We start from the raw sequence: 23,442 nt of genomic DNA, 5'->3' as shown, positions 1-23,442 counted from the left end.
GGAAAAAAAAAAAAAAAAAAAAAAAAAAAAAAAAAAAAAATAGTCATTGTAATGGATCTTGTTGAATTATAGATCACAGTAGCTTTATAAGTTATCAAGATACATGTAAAACAAAATTTCAGATGCTCTTGGAAACACATTTTAAGATATAGCACATGTGATACATATTCCTTTTTCAGTTTGCTCATCCTTTGGGATAATGAAAAATACTCAATTTATATTACACTGAAAATTTAACCTTTGATAACTACAGCTTGAATAGATCACAAACTGGAATTTTCTAAGTTTTCTCAACAGGCTTTTCAGTCCAAATAATTCAAAGATGTCTTGTGTTCTAGTTAAATATATTTTTTTCTCACTATATAATTATTATCAGTGGGCTCTTGTATTGGCAGTTTGTCTTGGTCATGACTTATTCTTGCAAAACCATCTTTACAGAGAAACAAACATAAATGACATTTTTCCCAATGCAAGGAAAATGATCTGGATCAAGAACAAAGTCAAAGCCATAGGTGTTTCAGGACATTCTTGAAAACAGATTTCAGCAGTCCTCAGATCCTTGTTCTTTTTCCTTAATGATTTTCTTCCTTTCTCACAACTGTGCAGTCATTGTCCTATTGTCTTCCAATCTGAAAAACAAAACCAAACTTCTTTCTTTTCGAAGATTAAGGTTTTCATTGGCACAGAACTATTTGGAACGAACCCCCAAAAGACAGTGGAATGTTGGGTCTCTCTTCGAGTAGTTTCCTCCTCTTTTAACAGCATTTAACTACTCTCTATCAATAATCTCATCACAGCCTAGTTCTTTGGTCAGACGATTGACGACCATAAGTGAAAAGAGCTCTTCAATAAAAGCTAATTGATCAAATGGGGCCTTCTTATAATGCATCTGAAACCCGCCATTCAGGGCTGCTTCTCTTGTTCTGGATGTTCTCAGAAACATCTTGTTGGCTTCTTCAAGGGCCGCTGGTACTCTGTGGGCCGCTGATACTCTGTAGCCCGCACCACTCAGCTGCTCCTCTTCTGGACAGTCATAGTTGTCCTCCCAGTCGTCAAACTCCTCGCACTCTTCCTCGCTCTCGAAGTCTGGGCCCGTGACCTGGCCTGGCTGCTCCCCAGGGTTGGGCCCGTTTAGCAAGGCCCCGTTTCCCCTCTGGCGCAGCCACTGTCTGGGCCTCCTCCTCCTCCATTGGACCTTCCTCCTTGAGCTGTGGCGGGGCCCCATTGCGGGAGGGGCTTGGGGATGGCTCCCGGTTCCTGCTGCCTACCTCCATGTGCGGAAGGTCACCCTCGCCAGGCATCACGTCCACCTGCAGATCACTGCTCTCTTCATAGAGCTCGGACTGCTCTGCCATTTCCGACATTGTGAAACAGCTCAACATCTCGCGAGACGCTCTCAACGACACCAGAGCTAGGCGGTTTTCTGTTTTGGTTTTAAAACAGCACCGTTTCTCCATTTTTAGGAATAAGGTGCATCTTTATTTTAAAGAAGCTTTTGTGATTTTGACAGGGATTTTAAATTCTGTTATAGGAAATTAAGCATTATATTTTATCCGGAAAGCATTTTATTAAAATCACTTAGATAACGATCAAAATTCTATATTGACATATTTTTCTCTTAGATTAGAACATAATCAAGCCATATCATTTATTAATACTGTTTGATTACAAATGATTATCTTTTAATTACAAGGTAAAACTTTCTTTTCTATACTTAGATATTCATAATTTTGATTTATTTACAGTGATTCATCAAGTGAATATTCTGATTGGACAGCAGATGCTGGAATAAATTTGCAACCACCAAAAAGACAAACCAGACAGGCAACACAGAAAATAAGCAGCAGCTCTGAGGAGGAGAATTTGAAGTCACTAGAAGAACGGCAAAAGAAACCTAAACAGACTAGAAAGAAGGTTTGTAACTTTACAGGTTGTTTTGTTTCTGTTTTTGTTATTTTTTAATTTTGGTTTTTGCCTTTAATAGAATATTTAACAGTAATGCTGTTCCCTAAAAATAACATTCCATCTGAGAAACTAAGTAAATAAAAGTAGTGTAAGTTGATTTCAAAATGTAAAGAATTTTTGAAATTTTCTGTTATTAAAGGTAGAAGCTAGAGTGTCTTCATTATAATTTGTTATTAAAATAAAACACATTGACAATTGTTTTTTAAAATGTATTAAAGTTCTGAAATAATAAGCTGCTATTGTGTAAAAGTATTATTCTTGTCATGATACCAGTCATAAACATTTTTGACTTGTAAAATGGAAGACTTTGATAAATTGTGTAGGGCTATTCTTCCATTCTTTTGTTATTTCATCCCATTGACTGTTTCTTTTCCCCACTATAATTCCATTTAGGTGATGTGAAGACTTAATCCATATAGTTCTTTGAATTTTAATTTACAAGTTTATTATCTCCACATTCTGTGGTCTGTAGCTTAGTAGACATTATTATCTTCTTGATTATCACTATTTTATTGGCAAAAGGTTATTGCATTACTTGTATTTGAGTTCATATGGTATTCTAGGGACATGAAAAGTAAAAGTTGTGGTTTTTATATAACACAGTGTTAAGTTACTATCTATCAGCTGAAATTGAGCAACTTGATTTTTTTATTGGTACAAAAGTTGTGTATAATTAATTATTACAGGAAAATGTTTAAAATTTGTATATTTTAGGTTTTATCATAACCTAATATTTTTAGTGTTCTCTACCTTCTATTTTTCATATTACTGTTCATATATTTATGTATTTGTGAACTATATTTTGTACATACACTGTTCATGTATTTATATTTCAGAAAGGAGGACTGGTTTCTATGGCAGGTGAGCCTAATGAAGAATGGTTTGCCCCTCAGTGGATCTTGGATACCATACCACGACGTTCCCCATTTGTCCCACAGATGGGAGATGAGGTAATTGTTACCTGTTATAACCTTTTTCTCTTAGAGCCTCAAAAGCTGTAACCTTAATCAGTCTTAGGACATTTATATTCTTAATTCTGTTATAATAATATATGTAGCGTCTTAGCTGCTATGCTCAATTGGATATTTTTTTGTGGACAGTGACTGAATCTTATTAATCTTTGTATCCTTTGTAGGATCTGACACAGTGTCTTCAATATAGTAGATATTCAGTGAACATTGACATAAATTGATTGGCTTGTGAAGTTATGAAAATAATTGTCTTTATTTTTATCTTAATTGCCACTTACTAGAACTGAGTGGTATTTTGAGCCCTCAGGTCCTAATATTGTTTTTAAATAAAGTTCAACCTGATAGAAAATATACTAGCAAATAATTACACCTTCAATGAGTCGGGGAATTTCATTTTGCAAACAGGACCTTCCTACTGAGCCAGTGATTAAATAGAGTAGCCATATTTATGATTGGTTCATCAAAAATTAATTGAAATTCTACCTGGTGGAAAAATTTTTATTTTCTTATGAAAATTATGGTAACATTGGAATATTAGAGCTCTAGTTGTCTTGTATAGTCTCTGATATATTGACTTATTAATTGTTGATTGATTAAATGTTGCATACTGTTTTTAATTTAAGACTAATAGTAGGAATGTAATATTGTCACCACAATAAATGAAGGAGCAAAACCTTGCAAATGCATTCTAAAAATCTTGAGATGAATAGAAATTTCACCAAGCTTTTCTGTAATTGCCTATTATAAAGATAGCCTTATGAATAAACTATAGTGGAATCACTTTCCCTCTATTTTGTTAAGCTTAGTACATCCTTATATGCTTCAAGACTAATATATATTAGGAATTCACAGTTTTTCAGGTAATGAGGAAGGAGTGTAAGTGAACCAGCAGTGAAATATGTCAATAGAGAATGTTTTTAAAGAACTCATGAAGGTAGAAATGCACTTTTTATATAATTGGTTTCTTTTTTTTAAAAAATTATTTTATATTTTTGGCTACAAAACAAGTCTTAATACATTTAAGAAGACTAAGGTCATAGAAAATATGTTAATAATTGGTTTCTTTTTTTTAAAAAATTATTTTATATTTTTGGCTACAAAACAAGTCTTAATACATTTAAGAAGACTAAGGTCATAGAAAATATGTTATCTGACCACAATAATAGAAGGAAATTTAGAAAATTCACAAATGTGTGGAAATTAAACAACACGCTCCTAAATAAACAATTGGTAAAAAGAAATATCACAGGGAAATTAGAGAGTACTTTGAGATAAAAATCAAAGCGCAACATATAAAAACTTATAGGATGCAGGGCTCATGCAGTGCTTAGAGGAAAATTTATGCTTGTAAACATCTACATTAAAATGCTACATTCTTTTCTAAGGTATTAATCTCTTTGTAAATTTCCTCCTTTGTATCCTGGATTTTTTTCTTGTTTCATTGTGTTGTCTAACTGAGTCTTCTCCTATCTCAGTGAGTTTCCTTAACACTGTTGCTCAGAATTCCTTTTCAGTCATTTCAAGGATTTTCTGCTCTATGGGGTCTGGTATTTGAGAATTACTGTATTCTTTTGGTGGTGTCATATTTTCTTGGGTTTTTGCATTTCTAGTATCTCTTTGTTGATGTGTGATCATCTGGTAGAGCATTTGCTTCTTCTTTTACTCTGGAGTGAGCTTTGAGGAGAGAGACATCCTCTCCTCTCCTCCAGTCTCCTCTACTGGTGACTCTCCTTGTGTCAGTGTGGTTGACTTTCTGGTGGGCCACCTGCATGGTAGCTGTGGCTACTGCTGTGGTGCCTGCCGCTTTTGCGGTAGCCATGGCTGTAGTAGGCCACCCGATGCAGAAGTGGTGGTTTCAGTATACGCTTGGGGATGCTACCCTCAGCTCTGTCCTTAGGACCCCAGGTGTGCTCTGTCTTGCCTGCATCTGGGCAGAGGGGGCTGCCTATAATTGATTTCTTAATAACAGCATTACTTTTTACTTTAAGTATTAAGCCCTCCTTTGTCTAGAATACCCCTACCCACAGATCATTGCCTCCCAAAATATTCATTCTTCAAGGTATGACTCAAGTGCCAACTTCTCCTGGATGTTATCCCTGTTTTCTGTTTGGCTGCCACTCCTTCTTCATGAGCTTTCCCACCTAAATTATTTCTATCTTCTGATACATAATGTATTTTGCCTTGTGTTATAGTTATACACGGATACTTCAAAATAGTTGTGCAAAAATAGAATTGAAAGATAATATGAATAATGCCATGAATTTTTTGAAGATCCCTCATATATGTACATGTTTGTGCATATCTTTGAGGGAAAGGATTTTATTTTTATACTTTATCACAGCACTCAGTGCCTTATACGTAGATGTTTAAACAATATTTGTTGAGTACGGGAACAAATACATAATAAAGGGTATCTTAATAATATACTTATTATTGGCTTTTTAATCCCTACAATTCTTTTATTTGCTAATATTTAAAACTTTTTCATTTTCTACTTATATTTTTAGCTATTAGAAATTCTTACTTAGACAATGTTGATTGGTAGAGTATGTCAGTGTATTTTTAAAATCTCATAATGTGGTACTTTTTATGTTACTTTCTTCTATTTACTTATCTCTGTCACCACTTTTGAACTATTGTGGAAAAGAAACTTTTTTTAATGAATGCAGAATATGATAGTAAATGCTGTCTTAAACAGCTGAAGAGTCTTACCAATCACTTGAATTTATTTTTCTTGCATACTCTGACATGAACTCTTGCAACAGAAAACTTTGAATTTGTCTTGAAATTACTCAATTTAGTAGCCTGTGATTTGTACTGTTTATGTAAAATGTGTATAGGTCAAGTCAACTATTAAAATGTTGATATTTAGAATGTCAATTACAATTTGAAATATAGTACTTCAGAGTTTTTCAAAATTGTAATTGTTTTTCTGCAAACAGAACAGGATGTTTGTAGGAATATATGTATTTGGACATATAGAATTGTTAAATAGGATGTTGCTCTTTAATACCTTGTTTTCTGTTTTAGCTTATCTATTTTAGGCAAGGACATGAAGCTTATGTGCGGGCTGTAAGGAAATCAAAAATATACAGTGTTAATTTACAAAAACAGCCATGGAACAAAATGGATCTCAGGGTAAGTTTGCGAAATTCATGAACTATGCAATTGGAGTAGCCTTGGAATTACCCATAGGCTTTTTCTCAGTTTCATGCATATTTCACTGTTGATTGTCTGTCCAAGATAAGGTGATATAAGATATTCTTGTGTGGAACTGAGGGTTATGGGTTACATATTATATGTTCCCTGAACTCTGTATGCTGCCTATTGTCTTAATTATTTGACCTAATTTCCTTCAAACTTCAGGTCCTTTAGTAGATATGATTTCATAATTAGAGCAAAGCAGGAGTTCTCTGGTGTGGATATTTTCCCAATCAGCAACTTGGTACATTATGAAGATTCTATAAACTGATTATGTGGACTACAGGGTTCTGGCAACTTCAGGATATATTAAATATCGTAAATCACAAGAAGCTCAGAAACTTGTGATGTTTTATGGAATATCTCTTTTGATATAGTACCCAGGTAGCTACATGACATTGAGTGAAATAGATATATATATATTTTATGGAGAAGGATTTTCTGTCAACACATACATATCCATTCATTCATCCATATATACACACACACACATACATACATGTGTAGGTATACATATAACATTATTTCTCCTTAGGTTTATGTTTTTTTTTTTTTTCTTTTGTTTTTCCAACTTGAAGAATGAGAGACTAAAGGGCAATTTTATGATGGTTTTCCAGGTAAATGAAGGGTTGTTGTGTGATGATGCTTAGCAGGAAAGATAAAGAGAGAATTTGCATATTTATTGAAATAAAGATTTAATTTAGGCATTTGTAAAAATTTTCATTAATGTTGTAAGGTGCTAGAGTATCTTATCAAGTGAGTTGTACATAATCATCTCCTAGGAGATAGGGATAGTTACCATCTGTTTTCAATCAGGTGAAAGTAGAGCTCCTTTTTAGAATCAGGGTAATAAATAAAACATATGATTTCTTATTTTTAATCCTAACCCCGTGGTTCTAGGAAATTGTAGAAGGCAGCATGTGTGTGGTGTAAGAGCCTGGGCTTTGGAATAAGATTTGGATTTCAATCCCAACTCTGCTATATGCTAGTACATAACTTTAAGCAAGTTACTATACCCATGAGGATCAGTTTTGTTATCTGTTAAATGTGATTAATAGTTAATATGTGAGGTAAGTCCTCTCCCCAAACCCATACATGTATGTGTACACCTGCATACCTACATACTGTATTTCTGCTGTGGGAGTGATTTTTAACCCAGCAGAGCATAATAATCCCCTGGGGAGTTTTTTGAAAATATATGTGACTGAGCTGTACCCCATACCTATAGAATTAGATTCTATAGGAGTAGGGTTTAGGAATGTGAATTTTGAAAAGTTTCCCCAGAGGATTCTGCTCCTTATCCTTGGTTTAGAGCCCTGCACTAAACTATAATCTGCTAAGGGTCAAGAACCATGTCTTATTACCTTTAACACTCAGTGTAGTGCCTAACATTTGGTGGGTATTCAGATGATTCTTAAATTGTTCAAGTAATAATGAAATATGTGAATGTTCCGTAATTATTTATATTGAAAGTGATAGTTGGTGTTCTCATGAATAGGAACAAGAATTTGTTAAGATTGTAGGAATCAAGTATGAGGTTGGACCACCTACACTGTGCTGCTTGAAGCTTGCATTTCTGGACCCCATTTCAGGCAAAATGACTGGAGAATCTTTTTCCATTAAGTGAGTAGCTATCTTTGGTTGTGTGTGTGTGTGTGTGTGTGTGTGTGTGTGTGTGTGTATTTTAATACCTATTGTATATTCTACAGAGTACAGGACTTAATGGGAGAGGAAACACTACTGCGGTATACTACAGGGTTTAGAATGATAAAGATCAGAGTTTAATTCTTGGTTCGTTTCTCCACTTAATAGCTGTATGTGCGATATGGATGGACGGATGGATACATAGATCCATGAGCAAGTTACTTAATCTCTCTGAATTTATGCCTTCATTTATAAAATGGAAATGCTAATATCTTCTTCAGGACTGTTGTGAAGAATCAAAGACAAACCCAAACCTTTATAAGTGCCTAATAGTGCACTTGAAGTATGGTAGTTGCTTTCATAGGAATAATAAGTCAATAGCTCATTTCTTGAAGTTGAGTTTAAAATCTAAAGAAATGAAAGAATATCAGTTCATACTCTTCTTATTATAATAAGTCTTTAATATGATATAGCTAATATTAAGCTTTAAAAACCTTTGTCGGCATCTTTATATTATTAAAGCAATACAACAGTAGGCAGAGCACTCCTAAACAGAGCAGATGAAGTTTAAGTAAAGGCATTTCTACGGACTTTGAGGTTTGTAAAATTTTGCCTGCTGGCTCCACATTAAACGCATATCCTTGGATGTTTAGTAAGTAACATACACTATTAAATTTCTACATTGATTCACATGTGCTTTATTTTCTATATAGGTATCATGACATGCCAGATGTCATTGACTTCCTTGTGCTACATCAGTTTTATAATGAAGCCAAAGAAAGGAACTGGCAGATTGGTAAGTATAGAATTGTCACTTAATAACTATTAAGCTTGAAATAGAGTAAGTAACTTTTTAACTCACAGAAACTAACTTACCTTTTTAACAGACAGAAGCTAGTTCAATATTTAGGTGAAAAAAGCTGTCAGCCAAACTAGAAAAATTTTAAATTAAAAATTTCCTTTTTGGTTATGTTTAGGTGATTTTATGCACATTGTGTGTGGCATATAATCTCTAAACTTTCTACAAATACTTACTCTATTAGTATACAAATCTGAATAAGAAGAAAATTCTCAAATGTCAATTGCCATAAAATAGAGAACTTTACACTTGGGCTCTTAAACAGACCATTGCTGGTTATGGTTTGTTTCCTGCCTTTCTGCCTTCCTGCCTGCCTGTCTTCCCTCTTACTTTCCTCCATTTTTTCCTTCTTTCCTTCTTTCCTTCCTCTCTTCCTCTATCCTCTTCCCCCTTCTTTCTTTTTCTCTTTTTCTATTTTTGCTGTCTGTTTCTGTCTCTTTTTTTTTTCTTTTTTTCTTTTGGTGGCTGACTGGTGCAGCGTCTCTGTCTCTTTTATTTTCCCTTTCTTTCTTTCTCTGGTTATAAAAAGCAGTATAACAATAATGTGAAGGAAAAATTTTAAAAATGAATTTGCTTAGAGCTCTATCATTATAACACATACCTAGATTTAAAAACCATTGACCTTTTTTTTGCACTTTTACTTATGGATTTTCAAAATGAATTCGTAGACATTGCAAATACGTAATTTTGAGAGGGTGGGGCTCCTCAGCCTGACTTGGAATCCTGGCTCGTTCACTTACTAGCTGTTTGATCTTGGGCAAGTTTTTAACTTCTTCGTGCTTTACTATTGTTATCTTTAAAATGGAAATCACATCAATACCCACCTGTAAGGTTAATATGATCAGTGAGTTAATACGTAGAAAGCACTTATAATGGTACCTGGTACATAATAAACACTATGTAAATGTTTGCTGTTAGTATTTTTAAATTCTACTTTCTTATGTATAAAAAATATTTCTGTCCACAGTGGTTTGGTTTTGTAATCCTTAGCCATTTAAAAGCAGAAATCTAGTTTGAAGAGATTTTTAAAAGTAAAATGCTAAAAGCAAAAAAGGAGAAGAAGAGACAACTGCATTAACATACATATAGTGCAATGAAGAGTATGCCTAATGGTCATCCCAAATAATTGATTAAAGTTAAACTATGTTTGGCAGCATTTATTTAAGAAGATATGGACATATATGATTTGTTTCAGAAAGTTTCTACCATCTGGAAATCAAAATACTTGAAGAAGGCAAAATGTAAAATTCACTTATCTGGAAAACTCAGATTTAAACCTCTGATAATGCTAGATACATTGCTACCTCTGTATTCAACAAAAAGTAGCAATTTAGACTGGGAACAGAACTAATATTCTGAAGAGCACCTTTTTGAGAATTTTTAAAAACATTTTACAGGTGATAGATTCCGCAGTATAATAGATGATGCCTGGTGGTTTGGGACTGTGGAGAGTCAGCAGCCTTTTCAACCAGAGTATCCTGATAGTTCTTTCCAGTGTTACAGTGTTCAGTAAGTACAGTTATGGTCTTTTATGCCTGATATAATGCTGTAGTAGTATATACTCTACCAAGTTTTTTATCTGACTTATCTAGTCTCACAATACTTGTACCTATAAGGAAGTAATTAAAGTACCTGTAAGAAAGGAATTTGATGATAAACCTTTTGGCTCAATATACATGCTAAAACAAAGCAAGAACTGAAGACTTACTTCTACCTTCCCTATTGTCTGCATTTTCATTTAAGTATTTCTACTTTAGACAAAAGTTGCAGCTAGTTTTTCATGGACAATATTGAAATTAATATAATGTTTAAAGTAATTCTTAAATCTGAAATATAGCAATGAATATTAGTACCTAGTCTTTTATTTAATGGTATGAATTCTAGGCAGAGATGACTATATTATGTTTGGAGATACTATCTGTTTACAATATGTAATTATTCTTGAAATCTCAGAGTTGTAAGATTCCTAATGAATGAAGCTTCTCAAGAATGATAGAAGAAATGTTTATTCTTTGAGGATTGACTTTTAGTCCCCATATTGCAGGCAAAAAGGGAATGATAAAATTTTGGAGGTGCTATAATACTTAAGCTATTAGGATAAAGTTGGTTATTTCACAAAAAAAGTGATCTACTAAATCAACTCTTCACCAGAAAAATATTTTCCAAAAAGACCTTTTATTTTTTTTCCTCCCTGGCTTAATATTGAATTTATGCTTGGTTAGAATAAAAAGTATAACAAGTAAAATTAAGAGTAGGCTTACTGCCCTCTAAGTTTCATATTGGTGGACCATGTTTTCTCTGTTAGAAGTTTATTATTATTTTTATGTAAGCAGAATTGTACTTTAAAGAAACTTTATTGCCCTTTTCCAAATTTCACCCCCAAGAAGTCATCCAAATTATGATCATATGTAAAAGTAAGTGCCATGTGAATTTGATTTGCATCTTGTTATTTTTTAATAGCTGGGACAATAATGAGAGAGAAAAGATGAGCCCCTGGGATATGGAGCCAATTCCAGAAGGAAGTAAATATGTTTTTAAAAATAAATTATAATTATTTTAAAAGTAAAATGGCAATAGCATGATATTGGAAACTAATTATCTATGATTTTCATCTTATAACTAGCTGCCTTTCCAGATGAAGTTGGTGCTGGTATTCCTGTGTCCCAGGAGGAACTGACTGCTTTGCTTTACAAACCCCAAGAAGGAGAGTGGGGGGCTCATTCCAGAGATGAGGAATGTGAGCGGGTTATTCAGGGAATCAACCACCTTCTTTCCCTTGGTATGATGAATGTGAAAAAATATTAGGAAGGTAGAAAGGAGCTAAGAAAACGAACAGAATTTTAAGTTCTACAAAAGGAAATGCAGTTTCTCACTGTACATTTACTTTTAACTCGAGGCACAGTGATTCTAGTTTTAATATTTTGTGTGATTGACCAAAGTAATGACTGATAAACTTCTTCAGCACTCTGAGGGCTAACAGTGAAGGCAGGCATATAGGTGTCTTTTTCTTTCTTGAGTCATTTTGGCTCTCTAGCTATTCCCTGAGCCTGACTTTGGATGGGTTTCTTGGTAAAGTCAGTGGGTGAGTAATGTATTTTACTCACATTGAATAGTTATATTTCTAAAACATATCACTTGAGAAGTTTGGCACTGATCCAGTAAAGACATGGAAATCTGAGGTTAAACACAGCATTCTTTTTTTTTTTTTTAATTTTTTTTTTAATTTTTTTTTTTTTGTCCTTTTTGAGACCGGCCACCACCGCGCTCAGCCAGTGAGCGCTGTGAGCACACCGGTCATCCCTATATAGGATCTGAACCCGCTGCGGGAGTGCTGCTGCGCTCCCAGCGCCGCACTCTCCCCAGTGCGCCATGGGCTCGGCCCTAGCATTCTTTTAATTTTGTGTTGATTTACCTGATTTGAACTAGTGTATCATGTATGATTCATAGATACTACATCCAAATAAAAAGAATGACTTTTCATTTGTATAATTGAATCATCATTATTTTAGAAATGTAGTGTATTGCTCTTCCTTCTTGTTTATATATGAATTTTTGTTTCTTAACATGAAACGTTAATAACTACCTATAATAACTTTATAACTACCTTTTTTGATTTTGTTAATTTTGTAGATTTTGCCAGCCCTTTTGCTGTTCCAGTGGATCTCAGTGCCTACCCCTTGTATTGTACTGTAGTTGCTTATCCAACTGACCTCAACACCATCAGGCGGAGACTTGAAAATCGCTTTTACAGGTCTGTTTAATTTTATAAAATTCATATATTTATGGCTTTTGCTTTCCTTTTTGAGACCTGTGTTTTCATAGTATAAAATGGTCATCCAAAAGACTCACTCCAAAATTTCTTCTACAAATTTGCAACTAATTTCCTTTTACTCAATAGAATCTCACCCTTCCCGGTTAAATATGGGGTAGGGAAGAAAAACAGAGGCGAAAATATGAGTAGCATAAATTGTGTGTAAAATAAAAAACTACAGTTAACTTTAGTTTATTAAAGGCAGGTTAAGTGGTTTGTGGATTTATCGTGATTAAGGTGCTACAGAGATTGCAGCATGTTTAAATCCTCTGTTGGGGATTTAGGCAGCAGTTAATTAGATTTTATTGCCAGCCCTGAAATATGTATAGGAAAAGAGCCAAGTTATCTTTTCCTTGGTTTTGTATGGGAGAGGGATGATTATGGGAAGGCTGTGGAGGGCTGGTCTTGGTCCCTCTCTTATCGAGCCTACTACACGCTAACCCCATTATTCCATGAACTGGTTAATCCGCCTGTTATAACTGAGAAATGGATGCATTTTTACAGCATTAGATATTATTTCATTTGATAATATATATCATAAATATAACTAGATAAAAATTATCATTTTCTACAATCTGGTTTGGTTTTTTTCTTGCTCTTCTAGGCTCTTCCCCCGAAAACTAAACTCAAATTCTTTTGGCTTTATCAAAGCAGTGTTTTGTTTTTCTTTTCTTCTTTTTTTTTTTTTTTTTTGTTTTATTGTTTTATTGTTTTGTCAAAACAATACTCTTTACCCTTAACATCCTGGGTTGTTTCTATTACAAGTTTTAATATGCAGTCTCATGGTTCAAATTCCTGTCTGTTTTTCAAATACTGTAACTTTATCATCTCTTTTTAGTGCACATCAGTCATACATGTATATTGAGTCACATACATATATTGGAAAACCTTTGACATATCGTGATTAAGTGCCTAGTTGTTCTATATTGTATATTTCTAGAATATACCTTAAATGTATCAGCCAAGGCTAACAGAGGGTATATTTTCTCTTTTATAGGAGAATATCAGCATTAATGTGGGAGGTACGCTACATTGAGCATAATGCCAGGACTTTCAATGAGCCGGATAGTCCTATTGTTAAAGCAGCCAAAATTGTTACTGATGTCTTACTTCGATTTATTGGGTAAGAAGCAGTTTTAGCTTTCAGAGAGGCTAACTTTGAGTTTTTAAAAAAATTATTGGAATGTATTTTGACTTATTTTATTTCTTAGGGATCAGAGCTGTACTGATATACTGGATACTTACAATAAAATTAAAGCAGAAGAACTAAACAGTACTGATGCCGAGGAGGTAAGAATCACAGCATGATTAGTAGCAGTGAATTCCTTTTCTCTTATTTGAAGTACATTAAGTATTATGTGTAAATATTGTAATTAGCTACAAGCAGTGAAACAGATTTTTGAAAGCTGGCTAAACACCTGCATCAATTTATATTAAACTCTTTAACCTGTAATTAGATAGCATATACCAAAAATGTAAGTGTGCTACAGGCTTTAGTCAGGGATGGGTGGCCAGTCATCCTGTTTGACTCAGTGGGTTTCAGTGATGAGAAAGCACTTTATTTTCCAGCCCTTAAAAACAAGACAAAGCACACAATGTTTTATTTTGGCAGCTGACCAGTATGGGCATCCGAACCCTTGACCTTGGTGTTATCAGCTCCACTTTCTAACCAAGTGAGCTAACTGGCCAGCCCTCAATATTTTAAAAGAATGTTTAGTTGATAGAAATTTCAGTTGGGATTTTATTTTCTATACATTTTATGTAAAATATTAAAATATGTTAAAATTACAAATTTGAAAGTCTAAAATTTTAGTAGTTTCATGGAATTGGTACTTGATTTCCTTTATGGAAATTTGCAAATATAAAACAGTCTTTTCTGAATGAAATGCAATTGGTATTCTCAGCAGACCCTCACATATCTGATTTTCCCAACTGTCCATGTTCCTAATTTACATAAAACCATATTTGACTAAAGGCTATGATAGAAGTAAAAATCAAGATAAGAGGATGTAGTAATAATGGAAAGTGATAATTCAGAAATCTTTACTGGAAAACAGTTCATCCCAGGGATGAGTGACTCAAATATGCTATATTCTATTGCAATGGCATGAGATACTTTGCATATTTATATTGTCTGTATGTTAATCTCTAGAACGGTAAATCTCCAATGTTTTTTATTCTTTTCATGAAACGTATCTGACTATAAAACATTTTAAGTATTACTGGAGTTAAATGTTATTTACATAATAATAATAAGGAAAACATGATACACCAGTTAGATGTTAGTCTCTTGAAACTCCCCAAAATTTATCATTCATATTTCTTATATTTTCTTATATATTCCTATATTTTCTCTGACCTTTCACTTAAATGTGTTTTAACTCAGGATTTAATGTGGCAAGAATTTCTCTTTGTGTAACAGTATTTGGGTTAAAATAGAAAACTAAAGTAAAAATGTAATTCAACAGCTTTATTTTATTAGGAAAGAGTACCAGTACTTCATGAGCTGCTTTTATTTTTCCTTATACATCACCTAGGTGTTTTACCATCACCATTGGTGCCTGGGTCTTGACTCTGTATTTAAAAACTGTCCCTCAAAAAGATACTTAACTAAATCTTAGGTTATACACATTTATTTTTCCTTATAGAAAACATCTTTTTCTTGATATACAGAGGATTAATCATGAGTAATTCATAATTACAGTATATTAAATGGACATGTCACATACTGTAAGGTTTTTTAAAAATACTAACACTTATTTAGGTACAACTTTAGCAGACAGCAATCACTACACCTTTCCCCTCGTTTGCTATTCTGATTTAAAGAGAAACCTTGGTCATCTCTTCTTCTCCTGGTATATTTTCCAACTTGTACACAGCATATTGGCAAAATTAGGAGTGACTCTCCGTCCAGCCTTCATTTTGCTGCCTGTACCAATGAGGGAAAGTTAATTGTGATTATATTTAGTATTGATTTGTAAATGCTCATCTAATTTGTAAGACGTTAAATGTAACTTAACATTTTCTCCCTCTCTCTGCTTTTAATGTAGGATACAGAAATGGTTGATTTAGATTCTGATGGCCCTGGTACTTCATCTGGAAGAAGGGTGAGTCAATAAACGAACTACTGAGAAGAAACATTTTCAGGCTTCCTGTGTTGGGGATCTCTAAGACCAACCCCATGTTTGGAGAGTTGCTAGAAGGACTAAGTATATAGTTTTACTCCTGGCTGAAGATTATTACCGCAACACAGTAAGACTACACAGCTAGATCATCTCTCTCATGAGGGGTCACACAGCATATTCTTCCCCCAGCAATGAAAATGTAGCAACATTCATGTGATTAGAGAGACTCAGTCCCCAAGGATTTTATTGAGGGCAATTGTGCAGGCACCCTCTGACTAGTACATACCAAGATTCCAGGCTTCCAGAAGGAAAGTAGGATTTCAGCACAAATCATATCATTTGTGCTGTCTAGGTATAGTAAACCACCTTTATAATTTAGGAATCAGTTCAAGTGCCAAGTTTCCAAATATCAGCCAAGGGCCAAAATTGCAAACAAGCCCTGCTAAAGATAGCCACCTCAGGCCTCTTATGTTAATAATTTTCTGCACACTTCCCTTCTGTGATAATTAGACATATAGTTGTTCTCTATAAGGAACAATATCCTTTGAAATACTGAAAGAGATCATAACATAAGGCATCAAAAGGTAAAGACCAGGATTTATCATGACTACAAAGGATTTATTAAAAAGAAAAATTGTTTGAGTGTTGTGAGAAAATTATGGTGCCATTGTCAACTATACTGAACTACCAGCAAATATTAAGGCAATATAACTGTTAACCTTGTAGAGGAAAAAAGCGTTTGTTCCTCTGTACTTTATTTGAGGTTCAGATTTACTTAAAGTGAAAATTCAGAATACTAGAATTCTTGTCATGTTCATGAATGTTTTGCCTAGTTTTTTTTTTTTTTTGCCAGAGAGAATGATGTCTAATTTAAATTAAGAAACTTTTAAATGGCAGCTGCTCTATCTTAACATTAGGGCTGCATGAGAAAATCAATGAAGAGTTAAGAAAAGAGCTTTTAGATATAATTCTATTAAAATCTATAGGTCAAATTCCGAGGCCGAAGACAGTCTTTAAAGTGTAATCCTGATACCTGGAAGAAACAATGCAAAGAACTGTTGAGTCTCATTTATGAACGTGAAGACTCAGAGCCATTTCGACAGCCAGCTGATCCTCTTTCTTACCCAGTAAGCATATGGTTGTTTGAATAATTGCCAATATGATAATTTCTTGTAAATGTCCATGATGAAATCTAGTTAAGATCAATTTTTCCCTTTCCCTCCCCCCTCTTCCTTCCTTCCTTCCATCCTTTCTTGTTTGTATATATTTGAATTGTGAAAGTGAGCAACATGATAAGTTATCACTTTTTTATTTTTATTTTATTTTATTTTGTCAATATACAATGTGGTTGATTATTGTGGCCCATTACCAAAACCTCCCTCCCTCCTCCATATCCCCCTCCATCCCAACAACCTCATATCTGTTTGCTTGTCGCTTGTCGTATCAACTTCAAGGAATTGTAATTGTTATGTCTTCTTCCCTCCCTCCCCCCAGGTTATTTGTGTATTCATTTATTTATTTTTAACTCCCACAAATAAGTGAGAATGTGATATTTCTCTTTCTGTGCCTGACTTGTTTCACTTAATATAATTCTCTCTAGGTCCATCCATGTTGTTGCAAATGGCAGTATTTCATTCTTTTTTATAGCAGAGTAGTATTCCATTGTGTAGATATACCACATTTTCTGTATTCACTCATCTGATGATGGACATTTGGGCTGGTTCCAACTCTTAGTCATGACTTTTTAAAATGCCTGTCATGTACTTAGTGTGTAAATTATAAATTGTGAACCAAATTTGAATCAAAATTTCTTTGTTATTCCTTCCTGCTTTAATATTTCAGGTATTTGTTTAATATATTTTACTAACTTCGAATACACTTCTGTGCCCTGTAGACACTTGGTGACATAGGTCAATTTCGTTTAATTTATACTAAATATGTTATCAGTATGGTCACTTAGAGTAACCAGTGTAACAATATTACTTTTCTTTTCAACAAAGATAAAAGCATGAGAACTTAGTTTATGGGATTCCTTTTTTAGAAGTATGTCTATGTATATGTTGAATTTGTTTTTAGAATAGATAGCAAATCTATTTTGACCTTTTCAGAGTATAGAAGTTTTTCAGAAATACATCAGACCATCCTGAGTTTAGTATACATCAGTATTATTCTCTGTATACTCAGGTCTTAGTTGGGAAAAATATTCAAATAAGGAACAAGATTATGTTCAACAAATCTTGTTTTTTTTTTGTCTTTTTTCCGTGTCCGGCAACGGATCGCAACCCTCAGTGTTGCCCCCGTACAGGACTGGGGACCGGCAATGGGATTGCAAGCCTCGGCGTCGCTCCCGCGCCTCGCTCAGCCAGCGAGCGGGAACCGGTCTGTATGTGGGATCCGAACCCTCGGGCGGGAGCGCTGCCGCGCTTCCCAAGCGGCGCACTATCCAATGCGCCACCGGGCCGGCCCAACAAATCTTGTTTTGTTTGTATGAAGTTTGGTTAGAATAAATAAGTCATGTTTTTCATAGCAGAGGAGAATGATAAATGTAGAATTCTTTCACTTTAAAGTACAGACAATAAAAATGTAATTCTTCTTGATGGATATTTGAGCCTTCAATCATAATTGTATTGCAAGTCTTCATGTTTTGTTGTGGTAGTTTGAAAATACAATACCTTATACTCTTTACCCTTTAGGGCCATCAAGAGCAAGAGGGAGAATCCTCAGAGTCAGTTCCAGAAAGACAACAAGATCCATCTCTTTCTGAGGTAGGCCTAGTAGTCTTTCAAAAGACATTTACTGATTTTGTGTTTTTATTTCCAAAATCTCCATACTGTGCATGAACCTTTTATGCAACTGTACTTCAAAAAATTTGTGGACCATTGAGCAATGTTTCCATTCTACAAGGGAGATGCTCTAGTACTGTTTGGGAGGGGGGTGGCAGCATTGGGGATCACACAGTATATGATGAAGGAGTGCCACACACATTCTCAATGAGGTAGAATGAGCTGAACAAAGTAAACGAACCATCCACAGTTCCCCGCTCAAAGGGGGATCTTAACATGGATGGCCACTGACTTCAGCCTGCAGTAAAGATCTGCCTGCACATCATTTGGATCTGCTAAAATAAGACTTTTCCCCAAGTAATGCACTCTATCACCCAAGTCTTCTAAGATTAAGAGCATTATAAAGGGTATTACTGTATTTTGATGAGCTGCAAAATGTCTCTTTCACCTTCTCTTTCCCAGTACTCACTATCCCTTTTCTGTGTGTACTGGCATGCAAACATGTTGTTTCTTCCAAATGAAATATATATCTTAATTTATTTGATGGGCTTGACAAAATCACTGTAAAGTGACAGTACTCTAAAAATTTGTTTTCTGGAAGAATGAAATTAAAGATAATATGAATCTTCCCTTTCCCCTAATCAAAATCAAACTAATTCTGAACCCATGTGACAGAAGACTTTAGATGAAGCAAAATCCTACATACTGTTAAAATAAAAATCTTTGTACACACACATACCAAAAAAGTATCACATTGATCAAAAAAACAAAAAGGAGAGAGGCACAAACATAACTAATTTGACTTTAACCCTCAACTAGTGACACTTAAAGCAGAATGTCCTCATAGCTGGGAATTGTGTGTGTGTGTGTGTGTGTGTGTGTGTGTGTGTGTGTGTGTGTGTGTGTGTTTGCATTTTATTTTATTATTATTTTTTAATTCATTAATTTATTTATTACAAATATTCATGAGATACAAAACTAATTGTCTCCCCTCCTGTCCATGATGTGGGATCCAGATTCATACTGAGGGCATATACATTACCAGAAATTACTTGTGTACCCTTTGTCCCCTCCCAATTGTCCCCCAACTTCCCTCCCCTTCCCTCTCTCCCCTTGACTCCAATTTGTAGCCCTAGGAATGTTCCCTCCCTCTGCAGGATCACAGCACTACTGTGGTCTTTCTTTCCTGCCTTCTTTCTCTCTTAGCTCCCACATATGAGTGAGCACATGTAGTATTTATCCCTCGTACTTTGCTTGTTTCACTCAACATAAGTTTCTCTAGGTTCATCCATGTTGTTGCAAATGGGAGTGTTTCATTCTTTTTTATGGCATGCTAGTATTCCATAGTGTATATATACCACAGTTTCCTTATCCAGTTATCTATTGATGGACATTTAGGTTGGTTCTATATCATGGCTATTGTAAACAGAGCTGCAGTAAATACGGGAGGGCAGGTATCTCTTCGACATGATGATTTCCATTCCTCTGGATATATATACAGAAGACGGATTGCTGGATCATATGGAAGATCTATCTGTAGTTGTTTGAGAAACCTCCAAATTGTTTTCCAAAGTAGTTTTACTAATTTACAGTCCCAACAACAGTGCAGTATGGTTCCCTTCTCTCCACACCCTCACCAGTCTTATTCACTGTCTTTTTGAGTATAGCCAGTCTAACTGGAGTGAAGTGGTATCTCAACGTGGTTTTAATTTGCATTTCCCTGATGACTAGTGATGTTGAGCATTTTTTTAATGTATCCCTTGGACATTTGTATGTCTTCCTTTGAAAAATGTCTGCTCACCTCCTTCGCCCATTTTTTAATCTGGTCATTTATTTTTTACTGTATAATTGCTTGAGTTCTATGTATATTCTGGGTATTAGTCCCTTGTCTGATGCATAGTTGGCAAAAATTTTCTCCCACTCTGTAAGTTGTCTTTTCACTCTCTTGATTGTTTCTTTTGCTGTGCAGAAACTTTTTAGTTTGATATAGTCCCATTTGTTTATTTTTTCTTTCGCTGCTTGTGCTTTCAGGCTCATGTTCATAAAGCTTGTGCCCAGACCAAACTGCTGAAGTGTTTCACCTATATTTTCCCTTAGTAATTTTACAGTTTCGGGTCTTATACCTAGATCTTTAATCCATTTTGAGTTGATTTTAGTGTGTGGTGAGAGTTGCATATCTAGTTTCATTCTGCATATGGATATCCAGTTTGGCCAGCACCACTTGTTGAAGAGGCAATCATTTCCCCAATGTAGATTTTTGTTGTCTTTGTCCAATATCAGATGGCTATAAGCCTGAAGAGTGATTTCTGGGTTCTCAGTTCTACTCCACTGGTCTGAATGTCTATTTTTATACCAGTACTATGCCGTTTTGGTTACCAGAGTCAGGCACAGTTATGTCTCCAGCTTTGTTCTTTTTGCTCAGGATTGCTTTTGCTATTTGGGGTCTTTTGTTTTTCCATATGAAAAGTAAGATTGTTTTTTCCATTTCTGTGAAGAATGTCATTGGTATTTTGATGCAGATTGTATTGGATCTATAGATTGCTTTGGGTAGTATAGACATTTTCACAATGTTAATTCTTCCAATCCAAGAGCTTGGAATATCTTTCCATCTTTTTGTGTCTTCTCTAATTTCTTTCAGAAGTGGTTTGTAATTCTCGTTGTAGAGATCTTTCACCTCCTTGGTTAAATTCATCCCTAGGTATTGTATTTTTTTTGGTGACAATTGAAAATGGGCTTACTTTCTTTATTTCTCTTTCTGTTAATTCATTATTTGAGTATATAAATGCTACTGATTTGGGGGCATTTATTTTGTATCCTACAATATTACTGAAGTTATTAACATTTGTATCCTACAATATTACTGAAGTTATTAACAAGCTCTAGGAGTTTTTTGATAGAGTCTTTAGGTTTTTCTATATATAGTATCATGTCATCTGCAAGTAGGGAAAGTTTAACTTCATCTTTTCCAATCTGGATTCCTTAATTTCTTTCTCTTGCCTGCTTGCTCTAGCTAGTACCTCCAGTACTATGTTGAATAGAAGTGGTGAGAGTGGACATCCTTATCTTGTTCTTGTCCTTAAGGGAAAGGCCTTCAGTTTTTCCCCATTCAGAATAATAATAGTGGTGTGCTTGTCCTAAATGCCTTTTATTGTGTTAAGATAGTTTCCTTCTATACCTAATTTGTTGAGAGTCTTTATCATGAAGGGGTGTTGAATTTTGTCAAATGCTTTTTCAGCATCTATTGAGATGATTGTATGGTCTTTGTCCTTGAGCTTGTTGATGTGATGTATCACATTTATTGACTTTCGTATGTTGAACCATCCTTGCATCCCTGGGGTGAATCCCACTTGATCATAATGTATAATTTTTTTAATATGTTGCTGTATTCTAATTGCTAATATTTTGTTGAGGATTTTAGCATCTAGGTTCATCAAGGATATTGGCCTGTAATGTTCTTTTTTTGTTGTGTCTTTATCTGGTTTTGGTATCAGAGTTATGTTGGACCAATAGAATGAGTTTGGGAGAGTAGCATCTGTTTCAATTGTTTGGAAAAGTTTCATGAGAATTGGTGTTAACTGCTCTTTAAAAGTTTGATAGAATTCAGCTGTAAAGCCATCCAGACCTGGACTTTTTTTTGTTGGAAGATTGCTGATTACTGCTTCAATCTCCTTGCTTGTTATTGGTCTGTTCAGGTTTTCTATCTCTTCCTGGTTCAGTCTTGGTACTTTATATGTGTCTAAAAACTTATCCATATCTTCGAGATTTTCAAATTTGTTGTCATACAGTTGTTTATAATAGTCTCTAATGATTCTTTGTATTTCTGTGGTGTCAGTTGTAATGTCTCCCTTTTCATTTCTGATTTTTGTTATTTGGGTCTTCTTTTTTTTGTTAATCTAGCTAACGGTGTGTCCATTTTGTTTATCTTCTCGAAAAAACCAACTTTTACTTTTGTTGATCTTTTCTATTATTTTGGGGGTCTCTATTTCATTTAGTTCTGCTCTGATCTTAATTATTTCCTTCCATCTTCTGCCTTTAGGTTTGGATTGTTGTTTTTCAAGTTTTTTGAGGCATAGTATTAGGTCATTTATTTGGAGTCTTTCCATTTTTTTGATATAAGCATTTACTTCAATAAATTTGCCTCTCATTACTCCTTTGTAATATTCCACAAGTTTTGGTATGATGTATCTTTATTTTTGTAGGTTTCTAGAAATTTTTTGATTTTCTGTTTAATTTCTTCTTGGACCCATAGGTCATTCAGGAGCCTATTATTTATTTTCCATGTATTCGTATAGCTTCCATCTATTTGCTTATTGTTTATCTCCAGTTTTAGTTCATCATGATCTGAAAAGATTGTTGGAATGATTTCAGTTTTTTTAAATTTGCTGAGAGTAAATTTTTGACATAATATGTGGTCTATCCTGGAGAATGTACCATGAGCTGATGAGAAGAAAGTGGGTTCTTTTGCTGTTGGGTGAAATGTTCTGTATATATCTGCCAAGTCCAGTTGGTCTAGGGTGTAGATTAAATCCTGTGTCTCTTTGTTGACTTGTTGTGTGGAAGTCCTGTCCTATACTGAGAGAGAGGTGTTCAGATTACCCACTATTAATGTATTAGGTCCTATCTTCTTCTTTAGGTCTAAGAATGTTTGCTTAATATATCTGGGTGCTCCAGTGTTGGGTGCATACATGTTCATGATTGTTATGTCTTCTAGCTGGATAGTTCCCTTTATCATTATATAATGGCCTTATTTGTCTTTTTAATGTTTTTTTGTTTGAAGTCTATTTTGTCCAATATGAGATTAGTTACTGCTCATTTTTGGATTTCTATTTGTGGTGTATCTTTTTCCAGTGCTTCACTTTTAGTCTATGAGTGTCTTTACAGGTGAGGTGGATCTCTTGAAGACAGCATGTACTTGGGTCTGCCTTTTTAATCCAGCCAGTTAGTCTGTGTCTTTTGAATGGGGAGTTTAGTCCATTCACATTCAGAGTAGTTATTGAGAAGTGTTGTTTAATTCCTGTCATTTAATTGCCACTGTTTAGGTTGTTTAAATATCTTTTGATCATTATTTCCCCTTTTATTTCTC

The 23,442-nt window shown here is 34.5% G+C and overlaps 1 protein-coding gene and 1 pseudogene across 2 annotated transcripts in view; one reads left to right on the top strand and one right to left on the bottom strand.

Annotated features, from left to right (window-relative positions):
- Nucleotides 1–23,442, top strand: part of BRWD3 (bromodomain and WD repeat domain containing 3) — a 122,232-nt gene that overhangs the window by 91,133 nt on the left and 7,657 nt on the right. For both annotated transcript variants that reach the window (XM_008588668.1, XM_008588667.1), the window contains exons 23-36: nt 1,746–1,914; nt 2,802–2,915; nt 5,967–6,074; nt 7,636–7,760; nt 8,495–8,577; nt 10,038–10,149; nt 11,101–11,162; nt 11,264–11,419; nt 12,271–12,391; nt 13,449–13,574; nt 13,663–13,741; nt 15,502–15,558; nt 16,563–16,703; nt 18,270–18,341. In XM_008588668.1, coding sequence (XP_008586890.1) covers nt 1,746–1,914; nt 2,802–2,915; nt 5,967–6,074; nt 7,636–7,760; nt 8,495–8,577; nt 10,038–10,149; nt 11,101–11,162; nt 11,264–11,419; nt 12,271–12,391; nt 13,449–13,574; nt 13,663–13,741; nt 15,502–15,558; nt 16,563–16,703; nt 18,270–18,341 — 1,525 coding nt within the window. The remainder of the gene's footprint in view (nt 1–1,745; nt 1,915–2,801; nt 2,916–5,966; nt 6,075–7,635; nt 7,761–8,494; nt 8,578–10,037; nt 10,150–11,100; nt 11,163–11,263; nt 11,420–12,270; nt 12,392–13,448; nt 13,575–13,662; nt 13,742–15,501; nt 15,559–16,562; nt 16,704–18,269; nt 18,342–23,442) is intronic.
- On the bottom strand, nt 355–1,364 carry LOC103604075 (annotated as a pseudogene).

This window comes from Galeopterus variegatus, unplaced genomic scaffold (assembly GCF_000696425.1).
Source record: "Galeopterus variegatus unplaced genomic scaffold, G_variegatus-3.0.2 Scaffold4949, whole genome shotgun sequence".
Taxonomy (NCBI): domain Eukaryota; kingdom Metazoa; phylum Chordata; class Mammalia; order Dermoptera; family Cynocephalidae; genus Galeopterus; species Galeopterus variegatus.
The sequence above is the reverse complement of the archived record's forward strand: the minus strand, read 5'-3'. Positions and strand labels throughout refer to the sequence as shown.